The sequence below is a fragment of the Nerophis ophidion genome, linkage group LG03 (genome assembly GCF_033978795.1).
Source record: "Nerophis ophidion isolate RoL-2023_Sa linkage group LG03, RoL_Noph_v1.0, whole genome shotgun sequence".
Taxonomy (NCBI): domain Eukaryota; kingdom Metazoa; phylum Chordata; class Actinopteri; order Syngnathiformes; family Syngnathidae; genus Nerophis; species Nerophis ophidion.
In genome coordinates this window covers 35,493,693-35,511,170 of record NC_084613.1, presented here as the reverse complement: position 1 = coordinate 35,511,170, position 17,478 = coordinate 35,493,693, and the positions used below count along the sequence as shown (strand labels likewise).

Sequence of the window (17,478 nt, the reverse complement as noted above, 5' to 3'; positions counted from 1 at the left end):
TCATCGTATGGAATAAAACTTCAATAATTATTTATTTATTTAGTTATTTAATGTAATTACTTATGGAGTATATTGTGAAGACATTGAGAACAGGAAGTGAACAAAAGTTTAGCAACTGTTATGTAAAAGACAAGGGGTAGGATTAAATAAGCTCTGCTTCTTCCTACTCCTTTTCGAACATGTTGAAAAGAGAAACTGAAAATTATGATGAATCATGTTGTATGCTTGCATGTTCGAAATAAACTCATACTCATACTCATACTCATACTCATATGTATTTATACATTTGTCCAATCTGGTATTAAACAGTTTTTAAATAATTTTTGAAAATTATAGTAAAGTAAAGTAAAGTAATGTAAAGAAAAAGGTCCATAGTTTGTAAATTGGTGTTTGTCTAAAGCAGGGGTGTCAAACATACGGCCCACAGACCGGATCAGGCCCGTGAACTGGTTTTATCCGGCCCGTGTGTGAGTTTGCCAAGTATAAAAATGAGCTTTTTTTTTTTTTTTTCAAACGAAAGAAACTGCTGTTCTAAATGTGTCCACTGGATGTCACAATAGCAATTCTGTTAGGCTAGCAAACGGTTTATACAGGTGCCAAGCAAGAGGTATGCAGTAAAGGGGGACTGTGGCTATTCCTCCCCGACCATGAAATTTAAATCCTGCCGTTTTATGTCTTCTGCTTCGAACACATCATCATTTGGCACCCTCGTTGCCCCAAAATGTCTCTGTCAAACATGAGAAAAGTGAATTTAACCCCTTTGAATAGTTTTTATCTCCGTTTCCTATGGTTTGTTGAGTTAGCTGTGGATTGATACGTGGACATGACAAAGAATGATACCTAGAAGAGTTTACATGTTGTGTTGTTGTTCAATCCCAGAAAGACTGTGACTTAAAGTTTGATCCTGGCTTTGTAGATACACTGAGACGAAGTCTAAGCGCATTGTTTTTTTGAAGCGCCACCAATTTCCTCAGAATTTTCAACAAATTTGAAGTGTTTTGTCCAGAGGATTATTTTTGATTTGTACGTTTTCAGAATGTGCTTGTTCTATTTTTTCAGCCAAAGTAAAACAAAGAAAACAACCTGAAGTTTTCTTTATTTTTAAGTTATCATGCCATGACTTTACCATTCCGGCCCACTTGGGAATAGAGTTTCCTCCATGTGGCCCCTGAGCTAAAATGAGTTTGACACCCCTGGTCTAAAGTCTCATTAATCGCTACAACTTTTAACTTTTTCCTCTTGAGTTGGGATTTTTTTAGGCACTTAAAAGGTAGGCACTTAATTGTTACTTAAAAGTCGCCATAGGTAGTAACTTAAATGTTGCTTGGATGTCACCACAGGTAGTAGCTTAAATGTTACTTAAATGTCACCACAAGTAGGCACTTAAAATTAATAATGTTACTTGAATCTCACTACGGGTAGGCACTGAAATGTTACTTAAAAGTCACCACAGGTAGGCACTTCAATGTTACTTAAATCTCACAACTGGTAGTAACTTAAATATTACTTAAATGTCACCACAGGTAGTAACTTAAAAGTCACCACAGGTAGTAACTTAAATGTTACTTAAATGTCACCACATGTAGTAACTTATACGTTACTTAAATGTCACCACAGGTAGGCACTTAAAAGGAATAATGTTACTTGAATCCCACTACAGGTAGGCACTTAAATGTTACTTAAAAGTCACCACAGGTAGGCAATTCAATGTTACTTAAATCTCACCAGAGGTCGAAACGTAAATATTACTTAAATGTCACCACAGGTAGTAACTTAAATGTTACTTAAATGTCACCACAGGTAGTAACTTAAATGTTACTCAAATGTCACCACAGGAAGGCACATACATGTTACTTAATTGTTACCCCAGGCAGGCACTTACAGTAAATGTTACTTAAACATCGCCACAGGTAGTAACTTAAATGTTACTTAAATGTCACCACAGGTAGTAACTTAAATGTTACTTAAATAATGTCACTACAGGTAGACACTTAAATGTTACTTGAAAGGCACCTCAGGTAGGCACTTAAATGTTACTTGAACATCACCACAGGTAGTAACTTAAATGTTACTTAAATGTTACTTAAAGGTATGCACTTAAATGGAATAATGTTACTTGATAGTCACTACAGGTAGGCACTTAAATGTTACTTAAAAGTCAACACAGGTAGGCACTTCAATGTTACTTAAACGTCACCACAGGTAGGCACTTCAATGTTACTTGAATGTCACCACAGGTAGTAACTTAAATATTTGTTAAATGTTAGCACAGGTAGGTACATAAATGTCACTTAAACATCACCAAAGGGAGTAACTTAAATGTTACTTAAATATCACTACAGGGAGGCACTTAAATGTTTACTTAAAAGTCACCACAGGTAGGCACTTCAATCAATCAATCAATCAATCAATGTTTACTTATATAGCCCTAAATCACTAGTGTCTCAAAGGGCTGCACAAACCACTACGACATCCTCGGTAGGCCCACATAAAGGCAAGGAAAACTCACACCCAGTGGGACATCGGTGACAATAATGACCCAGTGGGACGTCGGTGACAATGATGACTATGAGAACCTTGGAGAGGAGGAAAGCAATGGATGTCGAGCGGGTCTAACATGATACTGTGAAAGTTCAATCTATAATGGATCCAACACAGTCGCAAGAGTCCAGTCCAAAGCGGATCCAACACAGCAGCAAGAGTCCCGTTCACAGCGGAGCCAGCAGGAAACCATCCCAAGCGGAGGCGGATCAGCAGCGCAGAGATGTCCCCAGCCGATACACAGGCAAGCAGTACATGGCCACCGGATCGGACCGGACCCCTTCCACAAGGGAGAGTGGGACATAGAAGAAAAAGAAAAGAAACGGCAGATCAACTGGTCTAAAAAGGGAGTCTATTTAAAGGCTAGAGTATACAAATGAGTTTTAAGGTGAGACTTAAATGCTTCTACTGAGGTGGCATCTCGAACTGTTACCGGGAGGGCATTCCAGAGTACTGGAGCCCGAAATGAAAAAGCTCTATAGCCCGCAGACTTTTTTTGGGCTTTGGGAATCACTAATAAGCCGGAGTCCTTTGAACGCAGATTTCTTGCCGGGACATATTGTACAATACAATCGGCAAGATAGGATGGAGCTAGACCGTGTTGTATTTTATACGTAAGTAGTAAAACCTCAAAGTCACATCTTAAGTGCACAGGAAGCCAGTGCAGGTGAGCCAGTACAGGCGTAATATGATCAAACTTTCTTGTTCTTGTCAAAAGTCTAGCAGCCGCATTTTGTACCAACTGTAATCTTTTAATGCTAGACATGGGGAGACCCGAAAATAATACGTTACAGTCGTCGAGGCGAGACGTAACAAACGCATGGATAATGATCTCAGCGTCTTTAGTGGACAGAATGGAGCGAATTTTAGCGATATTACGGAGATGAAAGAAGGCCGTTTTAGTAACGCTTTTAATGTGTGCCTCAAAGGAGAGAGTTGGGTCGAAGATAACACCCAGATTCTTTACCGTGTTGCCTTGTTTAATTGTTTGGTTGTCAAATGTTAGAGTTGTATTATTAAATAGAGTTCGGTGTCTAGCAGGACCGATAATCAGCATTTCCGTTTTTTTGGCGTTGAGTTGCAAAAAGTTAGCGGACATCCATTGTTTAATTTCATTAAGACACGCCTCCAGCACCAACAATCCGGCGTTACTTCAATGTTACTTAAAAGTCACCACAGGTAGTAACTTAAATCTTTCTTAAATGTCACCACAGGTAGTAACTTAAATGTCACCACAGGTAGTAACTTAAATGTTACTTAAAAGTCACAACAAGTAAGCACTTAAATGTTAAATGTTACTTAAAAGTCATCATAGGTAAGCACTGAAATGTTACTTAAATGTCACCACAGGTAGTAATCGCATTTAAATGCAAACCCCCTTTTTCCATGACCATCCTCCTGATCTACCGACCCCCCAAAACAAACTCTGGTTTCATACCAGAGATTCATGACCTTCTCACCACACCCTGCACAACGTCAGCCAATATTATGATACTTGGAGATATTAACATTCATGTCAACCCCCCCCCCCCCCCCTCCCCCCCCCCCCCCCCTGCCACTCTGCTGCTGAGTTCCTGCATCTTTTAGATTGCCTCAACTTGACACAACATGTTGATGTTCCAACACACGGCAGGGGCCACACTCTTGACCTGGTCATCACCAACTCTGTCCCCATCAACAACCTCTTAGTATATGACCTGGGTGTGTCTGACCACAAGGCCATTTCAATGGAGCTGCCGCTCATGTCCCCCCTTGAAAATCCCAAACGCCAAATCAGTTTCAGGAATACAAAAAAACATTACCCGGACACCCTGGCCGTTGGCCTCCAGCATCTCTCCTCTGTCAACTTCCCATCGGTCACTGAGTCAGTAAACTTCTATAATACTTCAGTGAGCAGCCTCCTAGACCTCCATGTCCCTGTCAAAACCCCAACAGTCACCTTCATGCGCTCAGTCCCCTGGTACACAGACGAGCTGCGGAAGATGAAGAGAGCGGGACGTGTCCTTGAACGTCGTTTTATGGACTCAGGACTCAATGGTCTCAAAATAGCCTATCGAGAACACCAGAAGGCCTATTCAAAGTCCCTCAGTGATACACAGTCCCGGTTCTACTCCAATATCATCAAAAGAAGCCCTGGAAACTCCAAGCAACTTTTCTCCAACATAAATCATCTCCTCAAACCCCAAACTCACCTACACTTGGACACAACGCACAAGCAATGCAACAATTTAATCTCTTTCTTCAGGACTAAAGTAGAAAACATCCGCTCCTCTCTCTCCAACTCCCCTGATCCCCCAGTCCCAACTGTCCAACCTTCAGCCTGGGACCACTCAGCCTCTTTGCTGCTTCACAGACATCACGCAGAGAGAGGTTGAGGGAATCATGAGGAAGATGAAACCCTCCACCTGCATCCTGGACCCCTTTCCCTCAGCCCTGGTAAAAACGCACACCCTGCCATAAGTCCTTTGATCACCAAAATCATTAACCTCTCCCTCCAGGCTGGTTAGGTCCCCACTGTCCTGAAAACTGCAATCATCAAACCACTCCTCAAAAAGCCCAGCCTAGACCCAGAAGTGCTGGCCAACTACCGACCGATCTCCAATCTTCCATCCCTCTCAAAGGTGCTGGAAAAGGTAGTTGCTGCCCAACTTCATGATCATCTTAAAACCAACAACATTTATGAAAGATTCCAGTCTGGTTTCCGCACCGGCCACAGCACGGAGACTGCTCTGGTCAGGGTCACCAATGACCTGCTGATGACTGCTGATGCTGGCTCACCATCTTTTCTCATCCTCCTTGACCTCACTGCAGCATTCGACAGTGTTGATCACCGCTTTCTCCTACACCACCTACACTCCACCATCGGACTCTCTGACACTGCCCTAAACTGCTTCATGTTTAGGGCAGGAGGCCTATGAACGTAAGAAGCTACGCACTTTGGACACACTCTCTGTCACCTGTGGTGTCCCTCGGCCACACCCTTTTCACACTCTACATGCTCCCTCTTGGCCGTGTCATCAGCCAGCACGGAATATCATTCCACTGCTATGCCGATGACACTCAACTCTTCCTGAAAACAAGTTCAACCCCCTCTGCAGACCTGACATCATCCACACTTACCAACTGCCTGGAGGAGATAAAGGCGTGAATGAAACACAATTTTCTTCAACGAAACAGCTCCAAAATTGAAGCCATTCTAGTTGGCGCCCCACATCAGACTCAGTTGCACACCATCACCAGCATCACTTTCTCCGGCCATGACATTCACTTGTCATCCTCAGTCACTAATCTGGGTGTTAAAATGGACCCTCACTTGACCTTTGAGGCTCAAATAAAACAACTGTGCAAGACCTCCTTCTACCACCTCAGGAACATTGCGAAACTCTGCCCCTCACTCACTCTCTCGTATGCCGAGAGGCTCGTCCACGCCTTTGTCTCCTCCAGGCTCGACTACTGCAACACATTTCTTGTCGGGATCCCCAGCAAGAACATTCAGAAGCTGCAGGACATACAAACTAGTTCTGCAAGCATCCTGATGAGAGTGCGGAAACATGACCACATCACACCAACTCTCAAATCCCTTCACTGGCTTCCTGTTCCACTCAGGATTGAATTCAAAATCTCCCTTCTAACTCACCAGTGTCTCCATGGAAATGCCCCCCCCCCTTCCTCAAATAACTGCTCACCCCCAAATCCGCTACACGACACCTCCGCAGGCTAACCTCCTCCAACCTCCACGGACAAAGCTACGAACTATGGGAGACCGGGCTATCTGCTCCGCTGCTCCCAGTCTGTGGAACGCCCACTTGACCACCTGAGGGCACCTCAGACTGTGGCTGCTTTTAAAAAAGGCTTAAAAATCAATTAAAAAAAAAAAAAAAGCCTTTTTATAGACATCCATGCTGGTTCTAGCTATTGGGCTGTTTCTAGTTTTATATTTTACTTATTTTTATTTTATTTTTTATTTTCATTATTATTATTACTATTTTTTTACATTGTGGCACTTTGAGGTTGTTTGCTCAACGTCAAGTGCTTTTTTTACAAATACAATCTATTATTATTATTATTGTTATTATTATTAACGTTAAATCTCACTTAAATGTCACCATAGGTAGGTACTTAAATGTTAAATGTTACTTAAATGTCACTACAGGTAGTAACTTAAATGTTACTTAAAAGTCACTACAAGTAGGCACTTAGATGTTAAATCTTACTTAAATGTCACCACAGGTATGTACTTAAATGTTAAATGTCACTTAAATGTCACCCTAGGCAGTAACATCAATGTTAAATCATAGTTAAATGTTACCAGAGGTCGGCACTTAAATGAAATTGTGTTTTTCAGTCTTTGTCAATATATATCAAGAGACTGGTTCTTGGTGTGCTTGACATCCAATTATCCATTTTCTTGTTTATCCTGTTCAGTGACACAGGGGAGTTTGAGTCTATAGGCCCTTTTCCACTAAAAGTTCATTCTTTTGGTTCCTGGAACCCCTAGTTCCTGTAGAAGAGTGTGGTTTGCACAAATCAGGCTGATTATGTATGTAAATTAACAGACAATTTTAAGTCACAGTTGTTTTACTAAAAAGTCAGTAAATGAAATACAATGCAATAATATACAAAACATTATGACTTGGAATATAAAGTGTCCCGAATTGTTCATAAAAAAGGTGAATCCTTATTTGTCCATTTCAGCAGTAAATAACCAACTATAAATAATAAATGTCAGCTGCCCCTGGCAACTGGGCGCAGGTGGACACCATTTGATGCTGTGCCTCAAGCTACAGCAGCCTTGAGGCACAAAGACATCGTGGGAAAGGTCCAACAGGGAATAGGAGACTTTGGCCTGACTGCAAGAGAACCATCTTGGAAAAAGGCTACAACATCAGAGCAGAGGACACTGGTGGTGAAGGAGATGTGTCGCCAGGAGGAGGTCTTGAGGAGTGCGAAGGCCGTCTCTCTCGCCAAACAGGGGCAATGGATGCAGTGGGAAGGAGTGGAGAGGAGAAAGATAACCTGGAAGGAGCTATGGCAGATGGAAGCAAGTACAATCAGCTTCATCATCAGAGCAACGTATGATGCGCTCCCATCACCAAAAATTCTCCATCAGTGGTACGGTGAGGATCCAATCTGTGCCCTCCGCCCAACGTAGACACATCATGACAGGATGCAAGACAAGCCTCACACAGGGGAGATACACCCGGCGGCACAACCAGGTCCCTAAGAGCTTGGCATCAGCCCCGGAGACCATGCATAGTGCCATCAACTCTTTGCCACCAAGAGTATCCAATCCCTTGAAGACAACAACATTTCTCCGAGAGGGCGGGAAAACACCCAAACAGCTTTCCACCAAACCAGAAGCAGGACACCTATACATGGCCCGCGACTGGAAAATGCTGGCAGACATCGTCAAACAACTAGTTTTCCCACCCGAGATTGCATCTACCAACCCCAGGCCAGACTTGGTGCTCTGGTCCCCTTCGGTGAAGACTGCTTACATCATAGAGCTCACAGTCCCATGGGAGAACTCTGGAGGAGGCCTATGAACGTAAGAAGCTACGCTACTCAGACCTAGCGGAAGAAGCGAGGCAATGTGGCTGGAACACCAAAGCCTATCCAATTGAAGTGGGATGCAGAGGATTTGTGGCATCATCATGGGGACGGCGTGGCGCAGTGGTAGAGTGGTCGTGCGCAACCCGAGGGTCCCTGGTTCAAATCCAACCTGGTACCAACCTCGTCACGTCCATTGTGTCCTGAGCAAGACACTTCACCCTTGCTCCTGATGGGTGCTGGTTGGCGCCTTGCATGGCAGCTCCCTCCATCAGTGTGTGAATGTGTGTGTGAATGGGTAAATGTGGAAGTAGTGTCAAAAGCGCTTTGAGTACCTTGAAGGTAGAAAAGCGCTATACAAGTACAACCCATTTATCATTTATTTATCTACCATCAGACTGCTGAGGGAACTCGGCAGCCACGGTCAGGCTCTGCGGCGGACCATCAGAGCAGTCTCAGAGGCATCTGAAAGAAGCAGCCAGTGGATTTGGCTCAAGCGGAAGGACCCTGGTTGGGCCCCGAAAACACCAGTGTAACAGGGTGAATTTTGTGAACAGTTGAGCACGGGACACAAGCTGAGGACTGATCATCCTGCGGCGGGCCACCCTTATGGAGGGTGTATGATGTTTGAAGGCCGAAACACCCAATGATGCAAGGGCACACTACTGAAGATGTGTCACTTGTCCAATTGTCCTGAAATTCAACCCTGTACTTTGGAGCAATGTTCACTGACTCTAGTTGGTGTTAGCTTCCCGTCGTACGCGAGCAATGATGGTCGTGGTTGAGGGAAGAGTTGTCTGAATTTGGACGCTACAAAATGTCTGATTTGTTACAACAGTCAGCCTTAACGCATTGTTCCAGCTCCATCATGTTTGTACAAGTCATGTCATGTCAGTTTGCGTGATGAGCAGGTTAAGCGAGGGGACGGGGGTGTGGCCGCATTATCAAGAGCTGCAGGATGAGCGGCCTCAGAGAGAGAGGCAGAGGCATGCGGGCATGTTTAGGGATTAAAATGTGTGCCTGAAACCGAAATGTTTAATAACGGTTTCCTCGTGTACATTAACAATACATAGTGGAGAATGAAGGTTTTTTTTTTGGAGAACATTAGGCTAATTAATGGCGGGTAGAAGCATTCAGGATTATTTGCATCTTGACAAGAAACATGCATTTTGTGTAAATTTAGAATGGTGGTTGTCAACTAATTCAGTCTAATGTTGTGTTTTTGTTATAAGTTTATTCAACTTGTTTGAACTTTTTTGGCAGCGCTTATATGCATGAGCCAGTTAGTGCAAACCTGGCAAAAACCTAACAAACCGGCTCTTTCAATCTGTTATCAAATCAAGTAAAGGAAGTCTCCCACGGCATCCGTTTTGTTTGTTTTCACGACAACCAGAGAAAACAATATTAATATGCGAGCTAATCTGTGTTATGATTAAGCATGGGCTTAGATCAAAATGTCACATCATCAGTTTTACGCTACAGCACTATGGTTGTATAGTCACAGCTTTAAAATGTGTCATTTTGAAATGTCTTTATTGAAAAGAAGAGAAACATAACTTACCAGCCATAACAGTCATTTTTAAACAATATCTTAGATGATGATGAAATAAGAGCATATTAATTTAAAACGGGGGGAAAAAAATAAATGAATTATTTTTTTAAGAAATGATAGGAATTTGCAGTTCTTAGTCTAAACCTGCAACTCAAGTTACATTTTGATATTTTCTTTGTAAAAACAATGAAACATGCAAATAAATGCAATCACTACATATTTCTATAAATAGCTATTTAAGGTTAGGGTTATGGCATATATATATATATATATATATATATATATATATATATATATATATATATTTTGTAGGAACACTTTTCCTTAGTCGCATGTATTCTCATCTTTATTCCCAATTCTTGTTCTTGTGTAGTCTGCTACTCCAATGGGAGCGACTTCCAATGCAGATGTGAGCAGGACTTTGTTTGGTCCTATGACAAATGTGTGATATATGGAAATTGTGCGGCCATCATCAACGACGCCTGTACTTGTATCTCAAGTATTCCGTCTGACGGGCAATACTGCCTATCCAGAAGAGGTACATTTGACCGTTGGAATGTTTTCAATATTTTTTAACTTGGCAATCATTAATTTTGCACATTTTTAACAGTTGCCAACATTTCAACTACTTCAGGACCAACAAAAGCAAGTAAGAGTTAAAATGTTGATGTTTGTTTATGTAATTATTTCATGAATACAGACACTTTTTACAGACACAACACTGTTTACCAACACTACAACTCAAGCATCAACAACAAGTAAGGAGTACTTTCTACAATGTGCTGTACTTTGATGTAACTGCAATGTGAATGCGAATGCTACTGAACGTAAATATCATTTATTAAACATCCCTGCAGAGATTCCATTTGGTTATGAGTCCATCCTCTCTGTTGAGCTGCTCACCACAAATTTGAGTGTGATAAACATACTAAAGGACATTCTGAATGCCACCAGTTACCCCATCAGCATCAACAACTACTCAGAAATATCTGACATCAACATGACTACAGGTAAAAATACTGTTCTTTAGTCTTGGTTTATGGTCGTGTCATGATTGAGGTTTGGTAATATTTGCATTATATCCGACTCCGGTGCAACATTGACTCTTTTTAAACAATGTCGGTGCTTAAATAGGCCACAAACTGGTACTTAAAAAGTGGAAAGCATTCATACATTGTCCAAAAACTGTGTTTTTTAGAGATGTCCCAAACATGTGGTTTTTGCTTTTTTTAACTGGTCGGCACCCGGCTGGTGAGCTCCTACAGTTACAAAAGCGGTGTGGTAAACTGTTTACATGCTAAAGATTGTACTCGCGTGAAAGATTCCTTCTATAGGTATGCACGCTCAGGTAGACACAACTACATTTCCATAATCCTAATTAAGAACATGCAGGCATTGCATGAATTGCAGTGCGACTTCAAATAAAAAACCCAAAACTTGCACCAATCTACAACAAGGACCGTGCACAAAAAGTACAAAATTTGACAATACTTTATGTGCATACAGTCTGAACAATTCAATATGAATTGGTAATTAATACACAATTCTGGTAATGTCGAACAGTGTTTTTAACGGGAAGGCAATAGTTCTTTAAGCAACAGCTGCCATTGTGCTCCAAATGAACATGATATCATATGGGAAAAGGCAACATCACACCCATTCATCCATTTTCTACTGCTTGTCCCGTTCGGCGGTACTGGAGCCTATCTCAGCTGCATTCAGGGGGAAGGCGGGATACACCCTGGACAAGTTGCCACCTTATCCCAGGCAACATCACACAGCAAATTTAACACACAACTTGTAAGTACACACTCGCACAACTGCTCCTGCTACTACAGGACAATAATGAAGTGTTGTTCATCATGTAATCATACAATAGCCTGATAGTGGACAAAAAGAGACACATTCCCCGACACGCGTTCAGTCGCTTTATTAAGTAGCACTAACAACCACCTGTCACTCCACGCTGTAACCTTCCAATGCGGAGCTAACAGTGCTAAGGCTAACCTCCAGCCACATGTACAGGGAGGCCCTAAGTGGTGCTCCAGCACCTGCCCTTTGAACCTATATTATAAAAGTGCCATTTCTGATGGAGACCTTTTTTCAAATTCATTTAAAAATGCAAATTGATGTCTGTTGTCAGTGCTCCGAAAAAAGATTTTTATATCTGACGGGATATTTATTGGATTCTTTTGAGTGTACTTGTCTGACGTTCACAGCCAAGGCGGCCCTGGTCTAAACGCAAAACATGCGCTGTGTGTAGGGCTCCACAATTCATGAGGACGCCACGTTTTTCGTGAAGAAGTGCATGTAAAATTCCATTTAAAAGTCTTCCCTCTTCGTCACTTCTAAGAATATGATGGCAAATTTCTTTATTTTGTCCTTGTGGCTCTTGTGGCACTCCCCAGCAGTCGATGGTCTGTCCGTGACAGCCAATCGTCTCCACGAGTCCATGTTTGATATGCCTATCACCAGCCTTAAGAGTTTTTGCTAGACCTTGAGTTGACAGCTTGGGCTTTCAGCTCCATGGCTACCGTTCTCACACTCATTCAGAGGACTCAGTGGGAGGACCTGGCAGGTGTTGGACCAGTTAGGCCACACTTGCTTGTATTGTCTGTATTTGTCTTATTCATTGATTACCTTTATAAGGAGGTTTTGTGCTCGATAGAGTTAGTATTTTTGCAATATAACTTCTAATATTTTCTGCTAAATCTCCTAAAGCAGATTTAAATACAACTTTTAGGAATTGGTCAGAAATTGCCATGGGAAAGGAAGTGACTAGATTTGGGGGCCCCTGTCACCATGTAGTAGCCCACAGTGCAACCATTGTAGGGAAGTTTAGTTGTACCGGTACTAAGTAAAAATGCTACCTTACTACTTCTGAAAAATACCGGTACTTTTTTCTTTTTTTTTTTGTCCGGACATGACAGCACACAGTAGTCGATGGTCGTACGAGTAGAGGCACATGTTGGGCAATGCACACATACAGAGTTTAGTTTATTATTTCTTCGGTCAGTGGTCAACAATTTTACATCTATAAATTGACAATTTTATAGACTGAAAGGGTTCAGGCTGAAATGTAGTACTTATTTGGCCTAACTCTTATAGCCAAGTCAAATACAAGATGTAGTAAAACCAGGAGACATTAGGCTCTGATCTTGAGCTTCGCAGACATGTTAAAACTTTTTACACAACATATTACTGATCCACCTTGTACACAGCATAAAAACTGTTCAAATAAATACACAGTAAATACATACACTAGCAATTATGTAATATTCATGTACTACATGTTGTAGTACATGGATACATGTACTACAATGTAATACATGTTGGTTAACACTAGTATCAATAATATACTATGTACAAAGACTTATATTTCCAGCAGTATTTATGTACCATATTTAGGTTTTGTTGTTGACTTTGATCATAATATGGACTACTGGTGTTTATTCTAGAACTACTCGAGAATAAAAACCGGTAGTCAACACTTTTCAGTAAGTTCAGCAAAACATTTCCTTGTGCTGAATTTAAAGCAGCAAATGAAATCTGGCCAATCGAAAATAAAGTTAAGTTAGAACCTGAGTTGAAGTCTCTGTACCGTCACTCAGAGTTGCATGTTGAGTGCAACATCTCTGCTGCAGTTGATTTATGACATCAAGCTACAGAATGCCTTATTTGAAACTGTGTCACTGCTCAAAATATTATCACAACACCAATGACCACAGCTGAGTTTAAGAGAAACTCTTCAATACTGAAGAGGATCAAGACATTTACCAGAAACACAATGGAGCAGCAGAGATTAAATGCACTGGCTATGTTGTCCATTGAAAATTCATTCATTCATGGATTATTGGGGATGCAAAACAATAACAGTGCAATACGTTTTCATAACATGGTCACTACTGCCTACTTTGTCTTGTTATATTCTTATTTTACTGTTATATTTTTATTCCCATTGTTGCTTTTTAGTTTTTATTCTCATTGTAATATTTCTCTTTTTTGTTTCCATTTAAACCCCCATTATTTACTTTTTACTTTTATTTAAATTGATCTCAACTCTGTACACTGCTGCTGGAATTTTAATTTTCCTGAAGGAACTCTCCTGAAGGAATCAATAAAGTACTATCTATCTATCTATCTATTGGACTTTGAAAGATGGGTTACTGACAAGTTTGCCAAGAGGAAAGATCTACATGCATCCTTTCTATTCAAGAAATTAACAACACTGGTGAGTAGCATTTTTGTTTTGAACCATTCAAAGGTTTTATTCATAGCCTCAATACGGACTGGTGGTCAGCTGTAATGGCTGACTTCCTAACTCTGGGGGCCTTGTACACTCCCACATAACATGCACGAATGGGTTGGGGCTCAGGGGTGCGGCGTGCTCCTCATTGCCTCCTTGGCTGGTGCGGGCTCTGGAGGCCTGCCATTCCCGGGCAGAGACCTCGCTGGGGGTGTGAGGTTTTTCTTTTTATGTTTTGTGTGGCATCGCGCGGGTTGCGTTTCATGTTGGGCGGGGTCCGTGCCCGTATGGTCCAGCCTTGCGCGGTGGGTACTGTGTCGGTGGCTATTGCGGGGATAGCGCCACACTCTTGTTTGGTGTGGGTGCTGTGTCTCGGTTGTTTGTGCGGTGGTGTGCTTGTGCGGGTTTTGATTGGGGAGTGGAGTATATTAATGGGGGAATTTTAATGTCTCTTGTTTGCGTGTTGGCGTTCGGGCTGAATGGCGAGTTGGCGCTGGCTGGTCTCAATGGTCCGATTAGTGTGTGGTTGTCGGTTGCGGTTTTTGGGTCGCTTTGATTTGATCAAGAGGTGCTGGTTGTCTTGGGTATTGCAGACAATGTTTCTGCTGCCGTTTGTCTGTGGTGTAGGCACCCATGGCTGCTTGGTCCAGTGCGGGTGGGGTGGCCAATGCTTTGGCTTGTGGCAGCGCGTGGACATTGTTGTTGTCGGTGCTGGTGAACTTGCCGGCTTCGTTCTCGTTTGTTGTTGTGTTGGTTGGCTTGTTGGGTGTTGGCCCGGGTGTCTGGTGTTGAATGATTTGTTAAATACATTTGACAGTGTTTTTGATTGATTTAATTCGCTAAATTGGGTGCAACATTCACAAAGAAGATGTTAAATGCATTCAATATTCCGTTCGGGTTATTTATTGTTTGGTTATTTTCTATGAAATAGGTCAGATGCAAGAACACGGGCCAAGGTGGTGTCCCCAGATGGTGACAGTGAGAAGTCTGACATCTTGGGTGCAAGGAGACACCCTAGCCCCCTTCCTTTTTTTTTCATAGTCTTGGACTACTACTACTTTTTAATTTTCCTGAAGGAGCTCTCCTGAAGGAATCAATAAAGTACTATCTTGCTATCTACACGCTCAAAAAGGCCACCAATGGGCATGAGCAGGATCTTGGCCTTACCATTACACCAAGGAGGTCAAGAAGAAACCCTGCAGTAGTCTTGAGAGACCTTGTCTATGCGGACGACATTAGCCTGCTCTCCAACCACATGGAGCAAGCACAGGAGCTCTTGAGCAGAGTGGAGTCAGAGTGCGCCAAGGTTGGCCTTCGGCTGAACGCCAAGTAAAACTGAGGTGATCACTTAAAACAACCAAGCGGAATACCCACTGCTCATATTAACAGGAGGCACTGTTCTGAAGGAAGTCAATGACTTCAAGTACCTGGGCTTATGGGTCAACTCAACAGAGCAGGATCTAAAAGTGAGGAAGGCACTTGCATGGAGGGCCCTGAACAGCATGGCCAGTATGTGGAACCACAAACTCCCCCGACAAATCAAACTCAGGTTCTTCTACGTGACTGTGGAATCCGTTCTCCTCTATGGCACTGAATGCTGGACCCTGAAGCCAACCCTGCAGAAGTCTCTAGTAAGCAAGAGTACACATGTTACCAACGAGAATCTGTATGCTGGAATGGACAGACTAAGCGACAACATAGCAGCCAGGAGAACGAGACTAGCAGGACACTGCCAAAGGCACCATGAGCTGCCAGCCAGCAAACTGGTACTGTGGGAGCCAACACAAGGGCACCGGTCACGAGGATGTCCCACTGTAACATATGTGTATGTACTCAAGAATGATGCGGGAGCACAAAGCACCAACGAGCTGGCCAAATGTATGGAGAACCGGGATGACTGGAGACAACAATGGAAGGCTCGTCTGAGGATGACCTCAAGAGAGATGGATCTTATTTTTCAAGTATATTTGATAATACCATTTTAATCTTTCCACGTACCTTGGATGCTATTTTTGTGTGGTTCTAATAGGTTACATAAATATGTTCTTTCGCTCTACTTTATTATTGTTCTGTGTTTTAAATGTTGTCTGTATAGATAGTTTTTTCTTTTTGCAGGACATCAGTATTGCCCTAGTGATCCACAGTTTTGCCTTACCAGTGCTGTCCTTAATGTAACATTTTTTAATTGGACAGTGCTTGTCATACAGTTTTAAGACAATGTTAAAGATGGTTTCCAATGCCTCATCTGAGTCTCTGAAGGTATTAACCTCACCCCAATCCTGAGCACATAATTCAGACTTGAATGCTGCCATGGTTTCTAGTGTTTAGTGTCTAACAAATCTATTGTGACTGTTTTTTCTTGTTTGTTTCTCATTTGTTGTTGTGTTGGTTGGCTTGTCGGGCGTCGGCACAGACCTGCCCTCGCAATCTGCCGCGCCATTCTTCACGCCCGGTGTCGTGCCGTCGTCTTGGTACGGGCTTGTCAAGGGCTGTCCCTAGGGAGACGGGAGTGCGAGGCCAAACCTGTGGGCAGTATGGGTGAAGTGATCGGCTGGTTCTTGGTGTGTTCCGGAGGCTGGATCACTACTCTGCCGGCCTGTGTGTGGATTTGTTTGTTTATATGTGTGTGTGTTAAGTTAAAGTTAAAGAACTAATGACTGTCACACACACACTAGCTGTGGCGAAATTATTCTCTGCATTTGACCCATCACCCCTGATCAAACCCTGGGAGGTGAGGGGAGCAGTGAGCAGCAGCGATGGCCACGCCCGGGAATAATCTTTGGTGATTTAACCCCCAATTTCAACCCTTGATGTTGAGTGCTAAGCAGGGAGGTATTGGGTTCCATTTTTATAGTCTTTGGTATGACTCGGCTGGGGTTTGAACTCACGAACCTACCGATCTCAGGGCGGATACTCTAAGCACCAGGTCACTGAGCAGGCCATGTCTGCTTATGTCTGTGTGTGTGTGTGTGTGCATGTATATAATTATTATTAAAAATTATATATATATATATATACATATAAATTTGTCTGTGTATGTACATGTGTATGTATGGATAAATGTGTGTGTGTATTGGGCAACGCGATGTGTCAGTGAAAACACTACTGCCGTCGGCTAGCCCTCTTTCAAGAGGGCGAAAAGGAGAAGCAGAGTGTGTTAGCCTCCTTCTGCCGTCACACAGGCTCTCAATTGCCAAGCCCCCTACAGTGCCTCCTCACAGCCACACATGGTAATTGGGTACTTTGCGATCCCAGGTCAAACTGCAGAGGTTCTTGGAGCAGCAGGGATCCCCAGAGGTCTAATGCACAGGCCCGCATGGAGTGGACATTTCCTGGCATTGTGGTAAGTCTAGGATGGCAAAGGCTAGGGGAGCACACCTTGAGAGGTATCTGCTACTTAGTCACCATATCAGGTCTACTGGCGATGGTGTGCCTGGTGATGGGGACAGGATTGAATGCTCTGGAAGCCCCCAGTCGGGCCCCTGCATAGTAGCAGCATAAGTTTATAATGATCACCAATAGGTAAGATTTTGATTGGCAGCTATTCCTGGCAGATCACTGTGTGTCTGAGCAGCTCTATTTAGGACCA

At 42.7% G+C, this 17,478-nt stretch overlaps 1 protein-coding gene across 7 annotated transcripts in view; it reads left to right on the top strand.

Moving 5' to 3' along the window:
• The window catches only part of LOC133549533 (uncharacterized), a 115,737-nt gene that overhangs the window by 11,685 nt on the left and 86,574 nt on the right, over positions 1-17,478 (top strand). For 5 of the 7 annotated variants that reach the window (XM_061895035.1, XM_061895036.1, XM_061895033.1 and 2 more), the window contains exons 6-9: positions 10,017-10,181; positions 10,254-10,292; positions 10,357-10,401; positions 10,501-10,653. In XM_061895035.1, the coding sequence (XP_061751019.1) occupies positions 10,017-10,181; positions 10,254-10,292; positions 10,357-10,401; positions 10,501-10,653 (402 nt within the window). Of the gene's footprint in view, positions 1-10,016; positions 10,182-10,253; positions 10,293-10,343; positions 10,402-10,500; positions 10,654-17,478 lie in introns of those variants that run through there. The other 2 variants (XM_061895034.1, XM_061895037.1) reach the window with 2 other exon arrangements.